Below are 17,730 nucleotides of genomic sequence, written 5' to 3' on the forward strand. Positions count from 1 at the left end.
GAGCATGCATGTACCAAACAGGTCAAAGATGAAGAGAGGGTGAAGGCATCCTCACTTTCAGCCAGTCACAAGGAAATCAGTAATGTTGGCCACATCAGTAACATCAGCAGTGAGTATGAGCTGAGTATGAGTTTAAAGTCTGAAGCAGAAAATTAAAAAAATCATTGATAATTTCCTCTATTGTATGGCAAATTCCCCTTATTTTGAAATGCAAATAACGACAGGTATTTAATTAACCTTAAGCTCACACTAACTTGTGTAAACGTGCAACCTGAAGACCAGACTAGTAGTGTAAATGTTTATTTGTTCGTTTTACAGACTGGCCAAACAGGTTGACTTGTACACACACTTAAGAGTGTGGCATTTGTCCCAAGGACAAATATTGGCTGGAAAAGATTAAAATATGTACAGTACTGAGCTTCTGGGCTAGGCGCCAAGGCAGCTATCTACTTACGTGCTACAGCATGTGACCGCTAGATGACAACTGCGAGTTCTGCATACCACACTATCATCAGACGAAGAAGATCAACCAAACGTCACCGTGCCACTGTCGAATCAGTGACGAGGACGGGGTTGTAGCCCCGCCCATACAGAAACCGCCATCAGGAATCAAATAGAAGGTTTCTTCTTCGCTTGACAACACGGTAACAACTTTGATCAGCTTATTCTATAACAACGTCCGTTAGTGTTTTTGTGTGCGTCACGGCGGCATTGTGTCTCTCTTTTGGACATTTACTACTTGTCGTTATGAGCCACTAACATGTCAACGTGTAACATTAGTGGAGATGAGGCTAACGTGCTAACTTACTAGCAACCCTGTCGAAAGTCAACATTTAATTGGGCTTACTTGTCATTTGAATGAGTGTAAAGCATGTTTGTTATCCATTGCGTGGATACTCATCAGCGTTGTATACGAAGTTTTCTAAAAGATGGCAAAGACAAACGTTACATTCGTAATGTTTGTTTTGGCGCCATCTACATGTTGTATGCGAGTTGATCACCACGGCAACCTTTTCCAATAAATACGTTCGTGAGAGTTCACAATGTTTTCATGGGAACTTAAGTCACCTGATCATGTTATGATCACGTGACTCATCGCGCCCTCCTGTGTTTGTTAATGACGTAAAGAGGAGGAGTTACATTAAACGTGTGTGTTTATTAGGGGGCGGTGGTGTAAACAACATGGCGGAGGAAGTCCAGGAGGAGCAGCTTGAGACATTGCAGGAAGATGAGAAGTCGAGAACAAAGAAAACCCCCTTGAAATCAGCAGGTAGTGCAGATCCACTTTCTGTTTGTAGGTCAGCGGTGTGGGTGGGACTTGCTATCTTGTGTTGTGACTGTGCAGGGGAAGTGATCGTGGAGGGAAAGCGTGCCAAGAAGAGTGTGGAACGACTTGACTTCCAGGTGCCTAAGCACAAAGAAAAGCTGAGGATTGCAGAAGGTACGTTGACTTTTTTTCCCTCCTCTGACACCATCTCACCTGAGCTGCGACGGCCTACGTCTGTCTGTGCAGGAAGTGGTGACAAGTTGGGAGACATTCCACGCACTAACTTCCAGATCAGCAAACTGAAGCCGGCCGACCTGAAGCCTCTCCACGCCATCTTGTTTGAGCGGCCAGGGAAGGTAGGAACATGGCTTCTGGCCCGTCTGCTGACCAGGTTGACCATTCTGTTGTTTGTCAGATGGCCACCATGAAGAAAAACCTGCGTCTCTTCAATGGCTTTCCTTTCAACGCTGGCAGCGAGCAGTACCTCAAAAAGCGGGAAAAACTTCTCAGGTGTGTCATAGTGATTAGTCAGCATCCTTGTGAATTGCTAACCTTGTGCCGTCATCTTATTGGATGCAGGAACTCTCACTTGACCAATGCTAAGCTGAAGGTGGTTTGTGGTGTCTTGGATCTGGAGAAGAAAGGGACACACTCGGATCTGGTGGACAGGATCCTGATGTTTCTGCTTGCTCCGAAAAATAGTGGGAAGGTGAGCGACAGCCTGACCCCGAGCAGGTTCTGCTTTAGGTCCTTGTCTGACTATCACCCCTCAGCGTCTTCCCGTCAAGAAGAAGAAGAGGTCCAAGAAGAAAGTGACAGCTGACCAGTCGACTGCCAAGAGCAAAAAGAAGAGCAATGCCAAGACTGGACGTTCCTCGTCCTCCTCGTCCAGCCCCAAGAAGTCCAAAGCAGGAAGTAAGTCCAACGCCATTGTCATGGACTCCAGCAGCGATGACGAGGAGGATGAAGACGAGGAAGAGAAGGCAGCAGAGGAAGACAGGTCATCCAAGAAAGACGAGGACTCGTCGGAACAGTCCGCAGATGAAGAGGTGAGTGAAGGTGGTGACCAGCTCCCTCTGGTATGTCCGGGTCTTTTAAATCCACCAAGTCTTGTGTTAGATCACCAAGTCCAAGAAGCGTTCCCGGACGCCGACCAAGAAGACACCTCATCCCAAGAAGCGGCTCAAGACAGACCTCTCTGATGACGACTTGGACAGCGACAGCGCTGAGAAGGTAAGCGTCAATGCGCTGGTTGGCCTTTCTTCATGTTGAGCATCTTCTTGTTTGTCAAGAAGAAGACGACTACGAAGAAACCTGGCGCCAGGACTAAGAAGGCGGACAGCAGCAGCAGGAACACCAACACAGGTGAGACCGCCGTGCCGCTCAGGCATATCCTCACCCTGTCTTACTGCCACTCATTGTCTTTGACAACAGACACGTCGGACGAGGACGAGCCACTCAGCAGGATGATCAAACGAGCACCGAGTGATGAGCAGCTGAAGGAGACAGTGCGTGCTCTGCTGAAGGACGCCGACCTGGAGGAGATGACAATGAAGCAGATCTGCCAAAAGGTGATGGAGCTTAACTCTTCCTTGTAGACAATCTGTGATTGACGGGTTGAAACCTTGCAGGTGTTTGACACATATCCTGATCACGACCTGACCGGTAGGAAGGACTTCATCAAACAGTCGGTCAAATCTGTGAGTCTCACTCAAAACACACGCATTGAGCGAAGAATGTGTCTAACGTGTGTTTGTGTCCCACAGATCATCACATGAAGAGTGGAAGTGATGACAGTTAACTTTTTATGTCTGGAGGGAACATTTGTACATTTCTTTGTCTTGTATTCAATAAAAACCTTTTCAACTAAAAGTCCTTTTTTGTCACACTTCAGTGACAATGAAATACTTCCACTTGAATAAGTGTACTGTGTACACTTTAACTGTTTAATTTGGTGCACTTGCATACTTACACTAAGTCTTTTGAGTGCATAAGTGCCTTTCACAATGAGTACGATAAAAGTAGTAGTGCACTGTTGGACACTTACCACCTTCAATAGTTGCCATCTTGGTGGAAGGTAGTGGAAGGCGACGGACTTAATTGCACCTAACGATCAATCCATAGTGAACAGAATAAGGTAAATATACTTATTTTTGGTAAATGTAAAACAACAGCAATGGATTTGGAGCAGCACTACACTGTGAAGTACACAATGTACACAGAAGTGTAATGCCGTGTCTCAAATGGAATACTTCACTCCTTTTTAATGGTGACAATGGCAAACACTTGAGCTAGTCCCTCCCTGTCCAATATGGAGCCACTTATGCACTCAAAGTTCTAGGCTATGTACCAACACACACACTACCACACCTACACTACAAAAAGTATGTGGCATTAGTTCCAGATTGTGTGCATTTGACAGTGTAGTTCTGTTCCAAATCCATTACTGTTGTACACTCACTAGAAATGACTATCACAGTATTTAGAATCCGCTCTCCTATTTATTGATGAATTGCAACCACTCAAGTTAGTTCCTCCCCTTCCGCTAACTACCTGAGATGGCGACAATTGATGGTGCTAAGTGTCCATCACTGTGCACTCACCATTTTGAGTTTTTTTATGTACAACATGTAGGTAGACAGTACACTGCATTGCATTTAGGCACTTAAAAGATTGTGTAAGTATGTAAACTGTGCAATTAGGAATACAGCCTAAAAGTGCACCAATGGAGACCAGTGCATTGGTCTGTCATCAGCTGTTTCACTTCCTGTCACACAGACAGGTGGGACTTGTTTGACCTTAAAACCTGGAAGGGTTTTTTTTGCTGAAAAACGTGACATCACCACTATCTCGTGGATAGAGCTGCTCAATAGTCTCACAGTGAGGACTGAAGTGATTGTGAGCTGAGTGGGTGGGGCATTGAGTCAGTCAGGTGACCACATATATATGTGTCCGCTCGTCTGATTGGATGAAAAAAACAACGCTCAGCGTTGGTATTTGTTGATCTAGTCACATGTTGACGACTTGACGGCGGCACTGATGGTGGTGCAAAACACCTTCCCTCTTCCTGCGTACAGCCGGTGCACTCATTGGGTGCTGCTCTCGCCCAGCAGCCAATAGGTGGTCATCTTCCCTTTGCCTTTCACATCCACGTCACCTCTCAGCTCCAACTGGAAGCAACCAAACTCTTGCAGGATGTCACAGGTGGCCGCCGACACGTGGATCTTCAAAGCTGTGATTGCACACACACGGACACACACATGTCATCACAATATAGACATCATGGGCTCTAATTTCATAGACCGGGCACAGGCAGGGCAAGCGTGGTGGAGGGCAACGGGGTGTAGCCAGCGCACTTTGCAAATTTCATGAGCAGATGAGCGAAGCTGTCTTGTGCTTTTTTTCTGGCGGAGCTTTCACCCCGCCAACCCCCCCCCGGGTTGGCATCATACTATCAGGTTGAATTCCCATTATGGGTGACGTGCTGGTTCAAATGCTTACATTAAATAGTGGTTGCCGTCATTGTTTTTTGAGCGAGACACTGTATATGTGTATGCACTGTGTGCCCGTCAGTCAATTTACCACTTTGCAGGCTGCGCTTCGACTGTGGTCAGAATAGACCAGGGCTGAGCTGGCGAGCTTTCAGTGCACCTTTGCTACGCTGTTTTGTCACAAAATTTTCACTGCGCCAAGCTGAAAATGTGGACTCCTCCTGCCATGGCCACCACGGCCATCTTGGCTGCGCACTGTGGTGCGCTGGACCAAATTACCACTGCATGGGCTGCTCCACACTCTGCCACTTGCGCCGTGGAACAAAATTACGCCCTCATGTGTTCACCTTCTCCGCTCGACTCCATCCTGGACGACGTATTGACTGTGTCCCCAAACAGACAGTAACGAGGCATCTTCAGACCCACCACTCCTGCACAAACTGGACCTAAACACACACATGCACAAACACACACAAGGACAGGACTCTGATGTAATCTATGAGAATCAAAAATGGTCAAACGTTATTGTGCGTGTGTTGTGCGTCTCACCACTGTGGACGCCGATCCTCAATTTGAGCTGCTCGTCAGGTCGATGACGAATTCTAAAGCTGGTGACGGCATCCAGCAGGGCAAGGGCCATACGTGCTACCTCTCGGCCGTGCAGCTTCCCGTTCCTCACTGGCAGCCCCGAGACCACCATATACGCATCGCCGATGGTCTCCACCTGATGGTGTCACTTGTCTTAAACACTCATGCTGTGTATACTGTGTACACTGTGTACTGAGTCTGTGAATGGTGACATTGTAATATTGTCCCAAATCTATTGCAGTACTGTCATTGTACACGTGCCGGAAATAATTTGAGTGCAACATCCAGGTACTGACAGTGTACTGCATTTTGCCGTACTTCTCAGTGTGAAGGCACTTATGCACATGCATTAATTGAGACACAGCAGTGGTCTCCAATGTGTTTTTGTTTGTGTGCTGTATTACCTTGTAAACATCAAAGTTGTCTATGATGGCGTCAAAGCACGTGTACAGGTCGTTGAGTAGCGTCACCACCTGTAGAGCCGCAAGATCTTTTGTTAGCATGTTAGCGTTCATACCAGCTAGTATAATAACACATCACCTCCATGGGCGTGCTCTCTGCAGATATGCTCGTAAAGCCCACTATGTCGCTGAAGTAGATGGTGACAGAGTCAAAGGCTTCGGCCTGAACCGTCTCGCCACGTTTTAACTGCTCCGCCACCGAGCTGAATGCAACACACACATCTTATGGAGGCGATGTGACTGTGCCACTGTGCAGTATGTAACGTGGCACGCAGTGTAATACTGACTGTGGTAGAATCTGGTAGAGGAGAGCTTCGGCTTTGCGTTTCTCTTCATGATAAGCTTGTGTTCGTTCCTCGACTAGCTCCTCCAAGTTGTTGGCATATTGTTCCATCCTTGACAACAGGTTGTCCAAGATGTTGGTCCTGGACTCCCTGAACACACACACACACATTCACATACTGTTGGAGTCTGCGTTGTGGCGGGTGTCTTTCTGAGGTTGTTTACTTGTTGTGCTTGCGTAGCATCATTCTGATGTGGTTGAATTCGGGCCTCTCAGTGGGCTCCTCGGCCCAGCAGCGCTGCATCAGTTGACCCAGTTCTGGGCTGTGACTGTGAGGGTCGACAGTGGGTCTCAGACATGGCCATTCACCCAGAACCACCCGGTCCACGATCTCTGCACAGGAAGTTAACATGTTACAATCAAAGTCTTCATGCTGGGACTCACTGGAGCTTTAGGACCAAGAGAACCAGACGTAACAAAATAATCCGGTTCTGACCTTTCGGACTGAGTGGGTTGCTCTCCAAGTAGAAGACTCCTCTACGCAGTGCCACCTCCTGGAGGATTATTCCAAAGCTGTAGACGTCTCCCTTTTGAGTCCCCTGAGGAGGTGGAGCTTCCATCTGGAGAAGTTCAGGTGCCGTCCACAGTCTCTCTGAAGGGTCCAAAACACATTGTGATACATCTGTCCTGCACTGCTTGTTCATGGGTGTCATCAACTCACGAGCGTAGTAAGAATGAGAGTCTTTTCCTGATGGGCTCTCTGCCTGAAGACTGCACAGACCATAGTCTGTGATCTTCAGCACAAAGCGGTTGTCCACAACGCAGTTGGACGACTTAAGTTTCCCGTGAGAGAGGATGACACTGTTGTGGAGGAACACCATGCCCTGCAAACAAACACACAAACTCTTATTTCGACTGGAATAACAACCAGCATGATGTCATTCATCGAGAACAACAACAACACTTTCACCTTAACTATATCGTTGATGAGAGAATATTTGAACATCCAGTCTAGCGTGATGCTGTCATTCTCCAATATGTCCTGAAAACACACACACACACTAAGAGACAGCCAGGGACAGATACATTCAGAGACAAGCAATATATGTAAGGAGACAGAAATAAGTAAGAAGAGAGTCAGCTAGGGACAGAGAAAAGTGAGGAGAGGGACAGGTAAGGAACAAGAAAGACAGGTGAGGAGAACGAGAGAGGCAAGGAGAGTGCACAACAGGTAAGGAGGGACAGCGGCAAGGAGAGAGAGAGCGAGATAGATAAAGGAGAGAGATGCAGATGGGGAGAAAGAAAGAGGTACCTGTAGACTGCCTCTGGGACAGTATTCAGTGATGATGCAGATGTTTGGAGTGTCGATGCAAGCGCCAATGAATCTTGTCAGATGTTCATTCTGAACATCTCTCATCTGCATCAGAGCACATCATCACTTCAGATATGCATCTTGGACTACATGTTACACTGCTACATTCTTAACTACAACCACTACATCTTACGCTACTGCAACTACATACATATTTTATTAGGGCATCATCATTTACAGTGGGATAATGAACACCACCACTTTATTAGAAGTCTTTCCTGCAGGGCATTCTCCTGAGGCTTTGGCCACTTCTGTATTTTTTTTTTCATTGCCATTGATATTGGCTATTGGTTGCATATCAGCAAAAAGCAAATATAGAATTATTACGGCCCGCATCTAAAGTCTCAAATCTTTGTCATTTTGATACAAGCAGTCTATTCCAGACTTCATTCTGGTAAGTCTATCCATAGTGCCTGGATCCAGCCCATGTGATCACAACAATAACATGCATTAACATGTTAACAACAGCAAGGACTAGGAGTGACGTCGGCTGTTTGGCAGGACTTTTCATAAGTCATTAGAGTTTTCATGAAGTCTGCAGAAAACATGCAATATAAATTGCTAATATCCTGGTTATATGTCTGACATTAATGCACCGTTCCCAGCGAGAGCGAGTTGCTTCTGGTTTCTGCAACAGTCTGGTGGATATTTCACATTCATGTTCACTAAAACAGTCCTGTGTGAAATGCCATTGACATATGAAAATATATTTTTTAAGAGCTCACATGAGGTTAAGTAACTAATATTGCTACAAAGCTTCTGAGTCCCAGACTGTTCTTGTTGGCTGGTAGGGCCCTGTGCTCTACCGCAGACTGAATAATAGCTGGGTCATGTGTTCTGAGCCCATGATTGTTCTCATCTAACTGGTTCTGTCATTTGCATGTTCACTGCATTTCTATTTTAGCAACCAGAACTGCTATAATGACAAATTTCCAGCATTATTCATTCATTTTTCATTCATTTTCTACCGCTTTTCCTCACAAGGGTCTGCTACAACATGTGTGGTTACGGTAGATTTTATGGGGGCAAATAACTGTATCTTGATTTTTCTAGTCCGTCTCACTTTATACCAGGTTTGGGGCAAAGTGAGACACTTGACTACTTTGTCCTGAACCCAGTCTGATGATTTGTGTTGCTTGACAACACCCTGAACTAACAATAAATGTGCAGATTGTATTTATATGTCACTTTAGCTTGCCTGGAGTGGTTGAAATAAAAAGTGTCTTACATTACCACACCTTCCCCTACCGACTTATTTCATCATCACTCACATGTTTGAGCTCAAAAAGGACCTCTCTGTTCAGCTCGATGCGCTTCCTGTTGGTGTACTTGATGGCTACGATGTTCCCCTGCAACAACAAGCATATGTAAATGTGAAATATTGAAATAGTAATAGTAGAGACAGGTAGCAATGTTGTTAAGAGTCCATCAAAATTTGCATCTACTTTAAGTACGCCTTCTGGTGGCAGATTAGTGTAAAACACACATTTACTTTCAGCTGCACTAAAACGCCCCCTGCTGGCAGAACGAGGGCGCAATTGTGGTGTGTTTCGTCTGATGGATGGAGAGGAGGGATGCAGAAGTTGTGTCTTGGACTTTTTTTTACTGACCTTATAGTAACCTGTCTTTGCAAACACCTGCAGGTGTCCATCAGTCGTCATCAGGGAGCCGTAGTTAGAGCCCCTCTGTGGACAAACACAATGTGGTCACGTGACGTGGTCATTTAACATGTTCACAGCGACAATGTGTACAAACCAGAGACAATGTGATCCTGCTGCCACTGCGAAGCACTTTGTCCAGGTTGCTCATATGGATGTCATCCCAAGAAATCCTCCAAAGCTGAGCCACCAACTCCTTCTCCAGCTTCATCCTCCTGCACAACACAACAATATTTTATACACTTCCGCCGATAGGGGGCGACATGACCCTTTAGTGAAAGCTCAGGCAAAATACAGCGAGAGGACCAGCTGAGGTCTCACCTGTAGATGAAGATGGCGACAGTGAGGCTCATAGTGAGGATGAAGAAGACCACAATGGAGACCATCTGGTGGATGGTGATTGTTTCTGTCAAATCACATGCCACGTCAGAGATGCATTAACATGTCAAGCGTCTGGCATTAATGATTACTTACTGGTCAGGCAAACGGGGTTATCATTCTTGAAACCGCACACCGGAACATCACGAGGGCAAGCTCCTCCCAGCCAGTGTAGAGATGTCCCAGGAATGGCTGTCAGATGCTCCTCCAGAGTGTTGTACACCAAAACCGTCTGAAAAGAATCACAATCGGACACTCACATGGATCACTTAGTCTACACTCTAAGTGTGTGTTTGTCTGTTTGTACCTGAAAAGCACTGTTGTTAGTATCTATCATGTCCCACAAAGCAAAGTCGGTCTCTCTGTCTCCATTCTCATCCAGCTGCAACATCCCAGTCACACCTGAGGACACAAATTTCATGTGTGTTCATCTTTTCATTGACCCTCTTGACCATGTTGATGACAACAACTGCTATCAAGACAAAAAGGACATGAGGAGAGGAGACAGGCCAAAAAAGACCCAGAATGGATGGTGAAGCTGAGGTCTGTTGCCTAGCAACCAGCAGCTTGTAAATCAAAGATTAGGAACATTACATCCGTTGTCTCCGTGGGAAGCTGAACAGGAAGTGAACACATCACACACCAAAACAACACAATGAGATTTGGCCAGGGAGGCGGGGCCACTGCAGAGGTGGAGTGATGGATGTCCCCCGGGAGGACAAAGAGACAGCTATGAGACATGAGGGTCTGCTTTCACATGATTAGATTGCCTCTTCTTGGTGGGGTTTCATATGGCACCCAGCAGGGGCTTGACAATTGCTGAAGAGTCCACGTGAAGTCACCGTTAGCAGCACTGTGACTGACAGGGTGGCCCAGGCCCTCATACAGTTATAGGCCCCCACCTCTTTGTGAATTTGATCAGAGAGTGGTGTCATGTGTGTTATAACATGCTATTATGTGTTATTGCACGCTGAGTGGGATGTAAAGATAAATAAAGTCAAACACCTCAAGGTCACCCTGACGGTTGACAGATGCTAATGGAGGACACATATGACAACAAAGACACGTCAGTTTGAGGACGAATGAAGAGCAGAACAAATAAAGCCTAGCCATCACGTGACCCATAAAACAATAAACACACACACACACACACTCAAGCGAGTGTAACAAGTTGGACTTGGTGGTGGTGATGGTGTGTGTGCACGTGTTTGTGTGTGCTCCACAGCGCCACGCAGTCATAGAACTACATTATTATAGTCATCCCTCGCTACATCGCAGTTCAAGCATCGCTCTTTGATTCTCTGGATTTTTCAAAAATTAATTCATTAATAAATGATGGCTTTTTCGTGGTTGACTACGGCCTAATATTGGTTAATTAAACATATGCACATTTAAGCAAATTGTACAAAATTTCTGCTCAAATTAAGCATTTTCAAGCATAAAACCTCAACTCTGAACCCCCAACGTCACTTCCTGTCCACCACCAATACTGCTCCCCAACGAGGTAAACGAGGTGATACTGTACATTTCTATTTGTGCATACTTTATAACTATGTGACACTGCTAAACTGCTAAACTACTACATGCTTTATGACTAGCTGTTTTACTGTTACAGCTAGGGATGTCCAATAATTATCTGTATCAGCCCGATATCAGCATAAAAATGCAATATAGATTCTGTATCTGATTTTTTTCCTGATCATGAAAACCGATATTTAAAAATGCTGTATACAACACGTGTTCATTCCACCACAGAAGATATGTGATGTTACACGTATCAGTATCGGTATAGGCTGATATCGGTATCCGAAATTGAGAGTTGGACAATTTTGGCATATCGGTTTTCAGCGAAAAAGCCAATATCGGACATTCCTAGTTACAGCTATTGATTGGTACACTAATACAAGTTTTACTACTACATGTTATAATGTATCTAACACTACTACAAGTGAGAGTTAACATTGCTAATGCTACGTGTTGAGGACAAACACAAAGAAACCTTGAAATGTTCTGTTCCACATCCTCCTGGTGACGACTCTTCCTGGAGGCCGCATGGTGGGCGGAGTCATGGTCTCGTTGAGCGCGTGTGCGTAGAGCATCAGACCGTCATAGAAGCCTCCAGCGATGATGTTCATCTTTCAGCCATAAACACAATCATCACTTTTTAGTTAGCTGTGTTTTTTGACTGAGCTGAGCTTGTTTGTTGTTGTGTGTTTTGTTTGTGTTTGATGGTGTGGGAGCACACAATACAGTGGAAGACGTGTTTGCTCACATTTATGGCCGTACTGTGTGTTTTTGTGTGAGCGCTGTTCGACACATTAGTGTCTCTCAGCTGGCTGCTACTGATTAACTGGCTTTACAAGCTGCCCTCCCTACCTCGCCCGACACACACACACGCACACAGAGAGAGAGGCTGTGATAAGTGACACGGTGTAGTGCAGTAATGTGATTACATGTATTGCAGCACGGAGGAAAGTGGCTGATAGCAGACTGTTGTAAAGATGGACATTAACTCATGTTAGCTTAGCTCTCAGCACAAAGTGCAGCATTTGTGTGTGATGATATGAGACAAAACACAAGAACTGACCAACGAGTCCTCAATGGTGTAGTTGAACATGGTCTTGGCGTCCACCTTCAGGTTGTGGACAAAGTCTTTATACTCAGAGTTCTGAGGCTCTCGATACGTCAGGATCTTAACACTCTGAAAACACACATCATCATATCAACAGGCCACATGTGTGGAGGGTCAGGTCAGGCGTACCTGGAAGGCCTCCTTCGCAATGGCGTCATCCTCGTCCCCTCGCGCCCAGGGCTGTCTGTGGTCTGACTTGAGGCTCTCGCCAAACACATCGATGAAGAAGAAGACGTACTGCTCGTGAGGAAGGTCCGCGTGGCGAAATTGAACCATCAACTTCCTGAAGACGTCAGGCGAGCAACAGACGAACATGACTGGACAGGAGACGCAGGAAATGACAATGAACATTGTGACTGCTGTTGAGGATTTCATTACTGAGTACACAGTGTATACAGTGATGAGTATTCCATCATTATTGAGTACTATGATGTGTAAAGGATGAATGCTATTATTGACAACAACACTGCTCTGGCTCATAAAATGCTAACATAGTTAGCAGATAGCATGCTAACAGCTGGCACGTACCTAATAATTAGCATGTGTAACTGAATTTCATTTATCTACTATGGTCCAAAGGGGAGGGGCTGTCATGTGACTTCAAAGAGGATGAATATAATTAGCTGCACCTGTTGGTGTCCGCCATTTTGACAATGTCCAAACAGATTCACTATAATTAAGGGCAAAATTTCATCCAGTGGTTGACGAGGACAACTTTAACATTGCTGTCAATCGATTTGGCAACAGAAGCAGAATATTGCACCTTTGTGACATAAAAGTGGCACTGAAAGAGCAAAGGTATGTCCATATTTTCACCTTTTGACATGAAGCTGGGGTGAAAGATATATTGTAGTGGGACACTGTAAAAGAGTGTCCCACTCTATAGTCATGAGCTCCACTCAAGCTGATGTCATACACACTAATGGGATCTGATGAGATTACATTTGACTTTTTAGCCAGAGAGATAGAACAAAATGAGGATCCTCACTAGGATCGCGGGTATGCTAGAGCCTATCCCAGCTGATGACAGGCAAAAGGTGGGGTACACCCTGGACTGGTTGCCAGCCAATCGCAGGGCATATATAGACAATGATTCACACTCACATTCATCCCTATGGAATGCATGCACGTACAGGGGGGACATGCAAATTCCACACAGAGATTCAAACCTAGGTCTTCCCGAGCTCCTGACTGTGTGGACTACATGCTAACCACTCGTACACCGTGCAGCCTATGTATTTAGTAGAATTATTTGAGGGGTAATTAATTGAGAATTTAGCGAGTGTTGACTGATGTATTGTTACTATTTAGCAGAGTATTTAATGAGTAGTTCTAGCAGCAGCAGCAGCAGTGTTCTCTTGGCTTTCGTCCAAGTTAAGAGTGCGATCATCAGAGCGCCAGGAAGTCTCCTGAGCCGTGATGCTTGATGTTCCTGTCCTACCACCTCTATTGTTCCAGCATTGGAAAAGAGCAGGAAAAGCACACGCGCACGCGTATGCACACACATAAACGAACACACACTCTTCAAGCTTCAAGTGACTAAAAATAGTGTTTTACAACTCATTTATTCATGCTCGGAAGCTCCTCCCACTTTAAGGATCAGATAAGTCCCATCCAGCAAAGACATCCACAGTGTACACTGACAGTCGGAGACAACTGGTATCTTTATGGATGTCTGCTGAGTCAGATTTTTTTAAATTTAAAGGTCAAAGGGTACACACCACCATTTTGAAAGCAGGAAGAGCTCAGCAGATGACTTCTGACCTCACAGAGCGCTTCCTGACTAAGGTCTACACTTTAGAGCCTGATACTACTGTCACGCGACATCATCATTTACGACACAGACCGACTAGTTTTTTTGGTCTTCTTTTTACATTTGAGTAACGGATGCTCATTCTTGTTCTTTATTTTTGAGAACCGCAGGTTGACCTAGGAACAGATGATTTCTATTTCTATTTTCCCAATGGGAAGAATGGTTTTGAAAGCAGCACAGAGCAGAAAACATTTCCTAAAAAAATACCTAAAAAAAACAAAACAAAAACCCAACAAGCCAAGAAGCCGTCCAGTTTTCCTTAAAAGGAACAAACTTTCATTTATGTAAATGAAGTGTGGGAACATCCAACAGCAGCTGCAGTGATGTCATATTTTCACATATTCTCATCATCTCAGTGTGATATGATGTTTGCTCACAGCTCAGCTTCACACCATAAAGGAAACGTGTGTGTGAGGTACAACCCCCCAATCACTTGTCACACACTAACATCTGGCTGTGCAACAATGACCCACACAGACAATGTCTACTTTTACATCTGATTATCATTTATTCAACAAAAAAAATTAAATGTTCAACAAATAGTGTAGAAACGTTAAAGGTGATGCTACAATAACATTTATAAAGTGGACGTTATAATAACTTTAAATGTAGATGTTGTTAAGTTACACGTTGCAACAAAGTGTGGAGTTACGAGAGTTAAATAGCGTGTTTTTCAGGAAATAGCTGTACATCTGATAGGCGTACTGCAGCTTCCTTATAAGGCGTCAGGTTGCTGACCTCTGTTAATGAATGTCCTGTTGGGAGGCGTCAGGCCTCTGTGGGAAACACACACACACAAACATGCTCGCGCACGCACACCCGCATACATGCACAGTGTGTGCCAGGTCCAGCTTGGTTTATGGCATGCGTGTTACTTAAGTGGAAACCCACGTTAGCCTCACAGCTAGCGTAGCATACGTCCCAGAGTGCCTCAAGGCAGACAAAGTACATCAAGCTGCTGCGCGTCTGGCGGATGCATCGATCGGGCTCACGTTTCTGCTGCAACAATGGTGCCCTGCGGCAAACATCCCTCTTCTGACCACGAGTCATCACGCTTATCAGTCAATAGGTCACAATAACGTGTACGCATGTGTGCTGACACTGTCTTTCACAACAATATTATTCCTAATAATCATCATTTCTGCTCTTTTGTCACAATACATGCCTTGTTATTTGTGTGGAGGAAGTGTGTGTGCCTTTACAAGACAACATTTAGGAGCGTGCGTGTGTGTGTGTGTGTGTGTGTGTGTATGTGACTGGGCTCAGGTCAGCAGATGAGCAAGATGGCAGCCTCTTTCACACTATGTTCTCAATTGGAATACTTGCATCCATCAGTACACTCCAATAAGTACACTGTGTATACTGTGTACTTAGGTCCTGAGTGTGTAAAAGTGTAGTGCTGTCCTAAATCTATAATGGACGTTGTACACTTACCAGAAATGACAGAATATTTACCCTCTTCTTCTTCTCTCCTTTTTAATTGTGAATTGCAACCACTCAGTGGAGCATTATCACCAACATTTGGATCCCCCCCATAAATGGCTTTTTGTTTGCTCATCCCACATAGCCAAGAAACTGGCTATTGAGGGTGGTGAGTGTCCATCACTGCACACTCACCAGACTGACTGAGTGCAACATCTGTGTAGCGACACTGCAATGCATTTTATTGATGCACTCAAAAGACAAAGTAAAAGTACACAAGTGCACCAACTGACGCACAGCCTTCTCAGATGTGTGTGGAAAGAGTGTGAGAGTATGACGAGGGTACGACGAGTGACTGACCTCTGCTTTCATTCTGGATTTCGGTGAGGATCTGAGTGTAGTTGATGGGTGGCTTGTTCTCCTCGAAGACGCTGTCAACCAGCGTGATGTTGATGCTCTTCAGCTCGGTGTAGAGGCCCTCCACTGCAAAGTAGCATGGTCTATCATCCACCTTGTTGTCGTTAAACATGAGCATGACGTGCTCCCGCCAGCCAAAGTGCTCGCAGATGCGCAGGGCGAACCTGCCCAGCTTCTTATGGGTGGGGCCCGTGTTTGTGATAGACGGGTACACACCGCCGTAGAAGGCTACGGCCGGGGCCCCGGCCGTCACCATGGGGACATCCCAGTGAGTAGTGAAGAGGCCTACAGGGGAGGAGGTGTAGGAGCAGCCCGGTCCGATAAAGGCCCACGGGTCATAGGCCAGCTTGAGGTCCACAGCCATGAGAGGTGCAATGGACTCCGAGCAGATGCCGTCTTTGTCCTCGCTGTTCTTGAAGACGTATTCGAGGCGGAGGCCAGGGAGCAGGGTGGAGTTGGCGTTGACAGTCCGAACGGCCTGCTCCAGGGCGGGCCCTACACGCTGCCAGGCCCACGGGTAGTCCGTGTTGCTCTCCGGCAAGATGACGGCCAAAGTGACATTACGTCGGTAGCCCCCCACAGCGGCACGCACCACCACAAGCGCCAGAAGCAGTAGTGGCAGAGCAGCCTCACCACGGGATGCCATCCTCGGCCCGCAAGCGGCTCCAAACATGTCTGCTCTGAGTGAGGACACAAGGTCTCCTATGAATTTTTGTTATTATTATAATTGTCTCAACACATTCCTATTTATTTAGTAACCTATGACACCGTGACGGATGGCTGGGCTCACTAATGATGCAACAAAATGTTAATTGGCCTGCCTTCATTAGCAAAACCATTTAGCTGTTCTGAGGTCAAGCCATTAACACAATGTGAAAGTCATTCATATGGTCAGCACACACACACACACACACACACACAAACACACAAAAAAAACTACATCAGAAATACTAGTCAAAGATCTTCAATATGTCAGTATTCTGCTCTTTACAAATCTACTGCAAAAACACTAGTCAAAATCTTCTGTATCCCGTTTTTAAGGACATACATTAAATAAACTGGTCAAAGATCTTCCACATGACAGGAGCAACCTGTTATTTTTAAGGACCTACATCAGAAACACAAGTAAAAAATTATCTAAATAACAGGAATTTCTACTTTTGGGAATCTGCCGCAAAAACACAAGTTGAAGCTCTTAAGCATGACAGAAGTTTTATGCCATTTTTAGGAATATGCTCAAAACCACTAGTTAAAGATCCTTGTTATGACAGGAGCATCTGATTGTTTTAAAGGACCTACATCAACAACATTAGTCAAAGCTCTTCTATAGGACAGAGTGCTCTGCTGTTGTTTTTCCCTCCTGCATAATGCTAGTAAATGATTTGGGCTTGGGATATTTGTCACTGTCATGTTGATAATGAGTGAAGTTTACATGCTAATATTGTCAATATGTCCCATTAAACGTTAAACGAAAAATAAAATGAACTTGTTCTCACCTTAGTGGTTCTTCATTTAGTCACTTTTTTCATTGACGTTAGCTCGCGAGCTGACAGCCAAGCACGCCAAAGCCTGACAAGTGGACCAAAGAATTGTTTCAAATGAAAAATCGTCCCTCACTTTCGTACAAGAAGAAAGAAAAAGAGGTTAAAAAAGACATTTTTTTCCTCCTCACACAAACTTCCAATGTTTGTTGTTGTTGTTGTAGTAGAGACAAATTAATCCCATATGTATCCAACTTTGACATCAGTCACTTGTTAAAAAGCCTCCAAAAAATGTCCAAGCTCTTCCACGATGAACCTCGTCTAATGGTCGGTCCTCGCAAATGAATGAATGAATACATGAATGAATGAACGCATGAACACTTGAATGAAATACGGCCACTCACCTCAAAACACTCTTCACTGTGTCCTGTCTGTCCTGTCTGTGTTGACTGGCTGTGTGCTGCTGG

The 17,730-nt window shown here is 45.2% G+C and overlaps 2 protein-coding genes across 8 annotated transcripts; one reads left to right on the forward strand and one right to left on the reverse strand.

Moving 5' to 3' along the window:
* The first annotated feature begins 519 nt into the window (after positions 1 to 519).
* On the forward strand, positions 520 to 3,139 carry dek (DEK proto-oncogene). Of its 2 annotated transcripts, none has more exons than XM_058053742.1 (12): positions 520 to 644; positions 1,163 to 1,270; positions 1,346 to 1,441; positions 1,514 to 1,623; positions 1,683 to 1,777; positions 1,847 to 1,976; positions 2,041 to 2,316; positions 2,387 to 2,500; positions 2,560 to 2,632; positions 2,702 to 2,838; positions 2,899 to 2,967; positions 3,034 to 3,139. In XM_058053742.1, the coding sequence occupies exons 2-12, from the start codon at positions 1,183 to 1,185 to the stop codon at positions 3,043 to 3,045; spliced, it is 1,200 nt and encodes a 399-aa protein (XP_057909725.1). In that variant the 5' UTR covers positions 520 to 644; positions 1,163 to 1,182; the 3' UTR covers positions 3,046 to 3,139. The 2 variants fall into 2 exon arrangements, with proteins under 2 accessions (XP_057909725.1, XP_057909726.1); XM_058053743.1 differs by having other exon boundaries at positions 2,563 to 2,632.
* On the reverse strand, positions 3,047 to 17,730 carry npr1b (natriuretic peptide receptor 1b). Of its 6 annotated transcripts, none has more exons than XM_058053737.1 (23): positions 17,668 to 17,730; positions 17,279 to 17,351; positions 15,726 to 16,462; positions 12,260 to 12,447; positions 12,086 to 12,199; positions 11,498 to 11,633; positions 9,806 to 9,900; positions 9,595 to 9,730; positions 9,442 to 9,526; positions 9,218 to 9,335; positions 9,073 to 9,147; positions 8,734 to 8,811; positions 7,403 to 7,507; positions 7,061 to 7,132; positions 6,812 to 6,974; positions 6,587 to 6,742; positions 6,315 to 6,483; positions 6,095 to 6,241; positions 5,887 to 6,010; positions 5,751 to 5,819; positions 5,308 to 5,482; positions 5,106 to 5,204; positions 3,047 to 4,499 (listed from the first exon to the last, which is right to left on the reverse strand). In XM_058053737.1, exons 3-23 carry the CDS (start codon positions 16,453 to 16,455, stop codon positions 4,354 to 4,356), a joined length of 3,180 nt encoding a protein of 1,059 aa, XP_057909720.1. In that variant the 5' UTR covers positions 16,456 to 16,462; positions 17,279 to 17,351; positions 17,668 to 17,730; the 3' UTR covers positions 3,047 to 4,353. The 6 variants fall into 6 exon arrangements, with proteins under 6 accessions (XP_057909720.1, XP_057909721.1, XP_057909723.1 ...); XM_058053738.1 differs by having other exon boundaries at positions 17,455 to 17,708; XM_058053740.1 differs by having other exon boundaries at positions 15,726 to 16,457; positions 17,668 to 17,684.

This window comes from Doryrhamphus excisus, chromosome 17 (genome assembly GCF_030265055.1).
Source record: "Doryrhamphus excisus isolate RoL2022-K1 chromosome 17, RoL_Dexc_1.0, whole genome shotgun sequence".
Classification (NCBI taxonomy): domain Eukaryota; kingdom Metazoa; phylum Chordata; class Actinopteri; order Syngnathiformes; family Syngnathidae; genus Doryrhamphus; species Doryrhamphus excisus.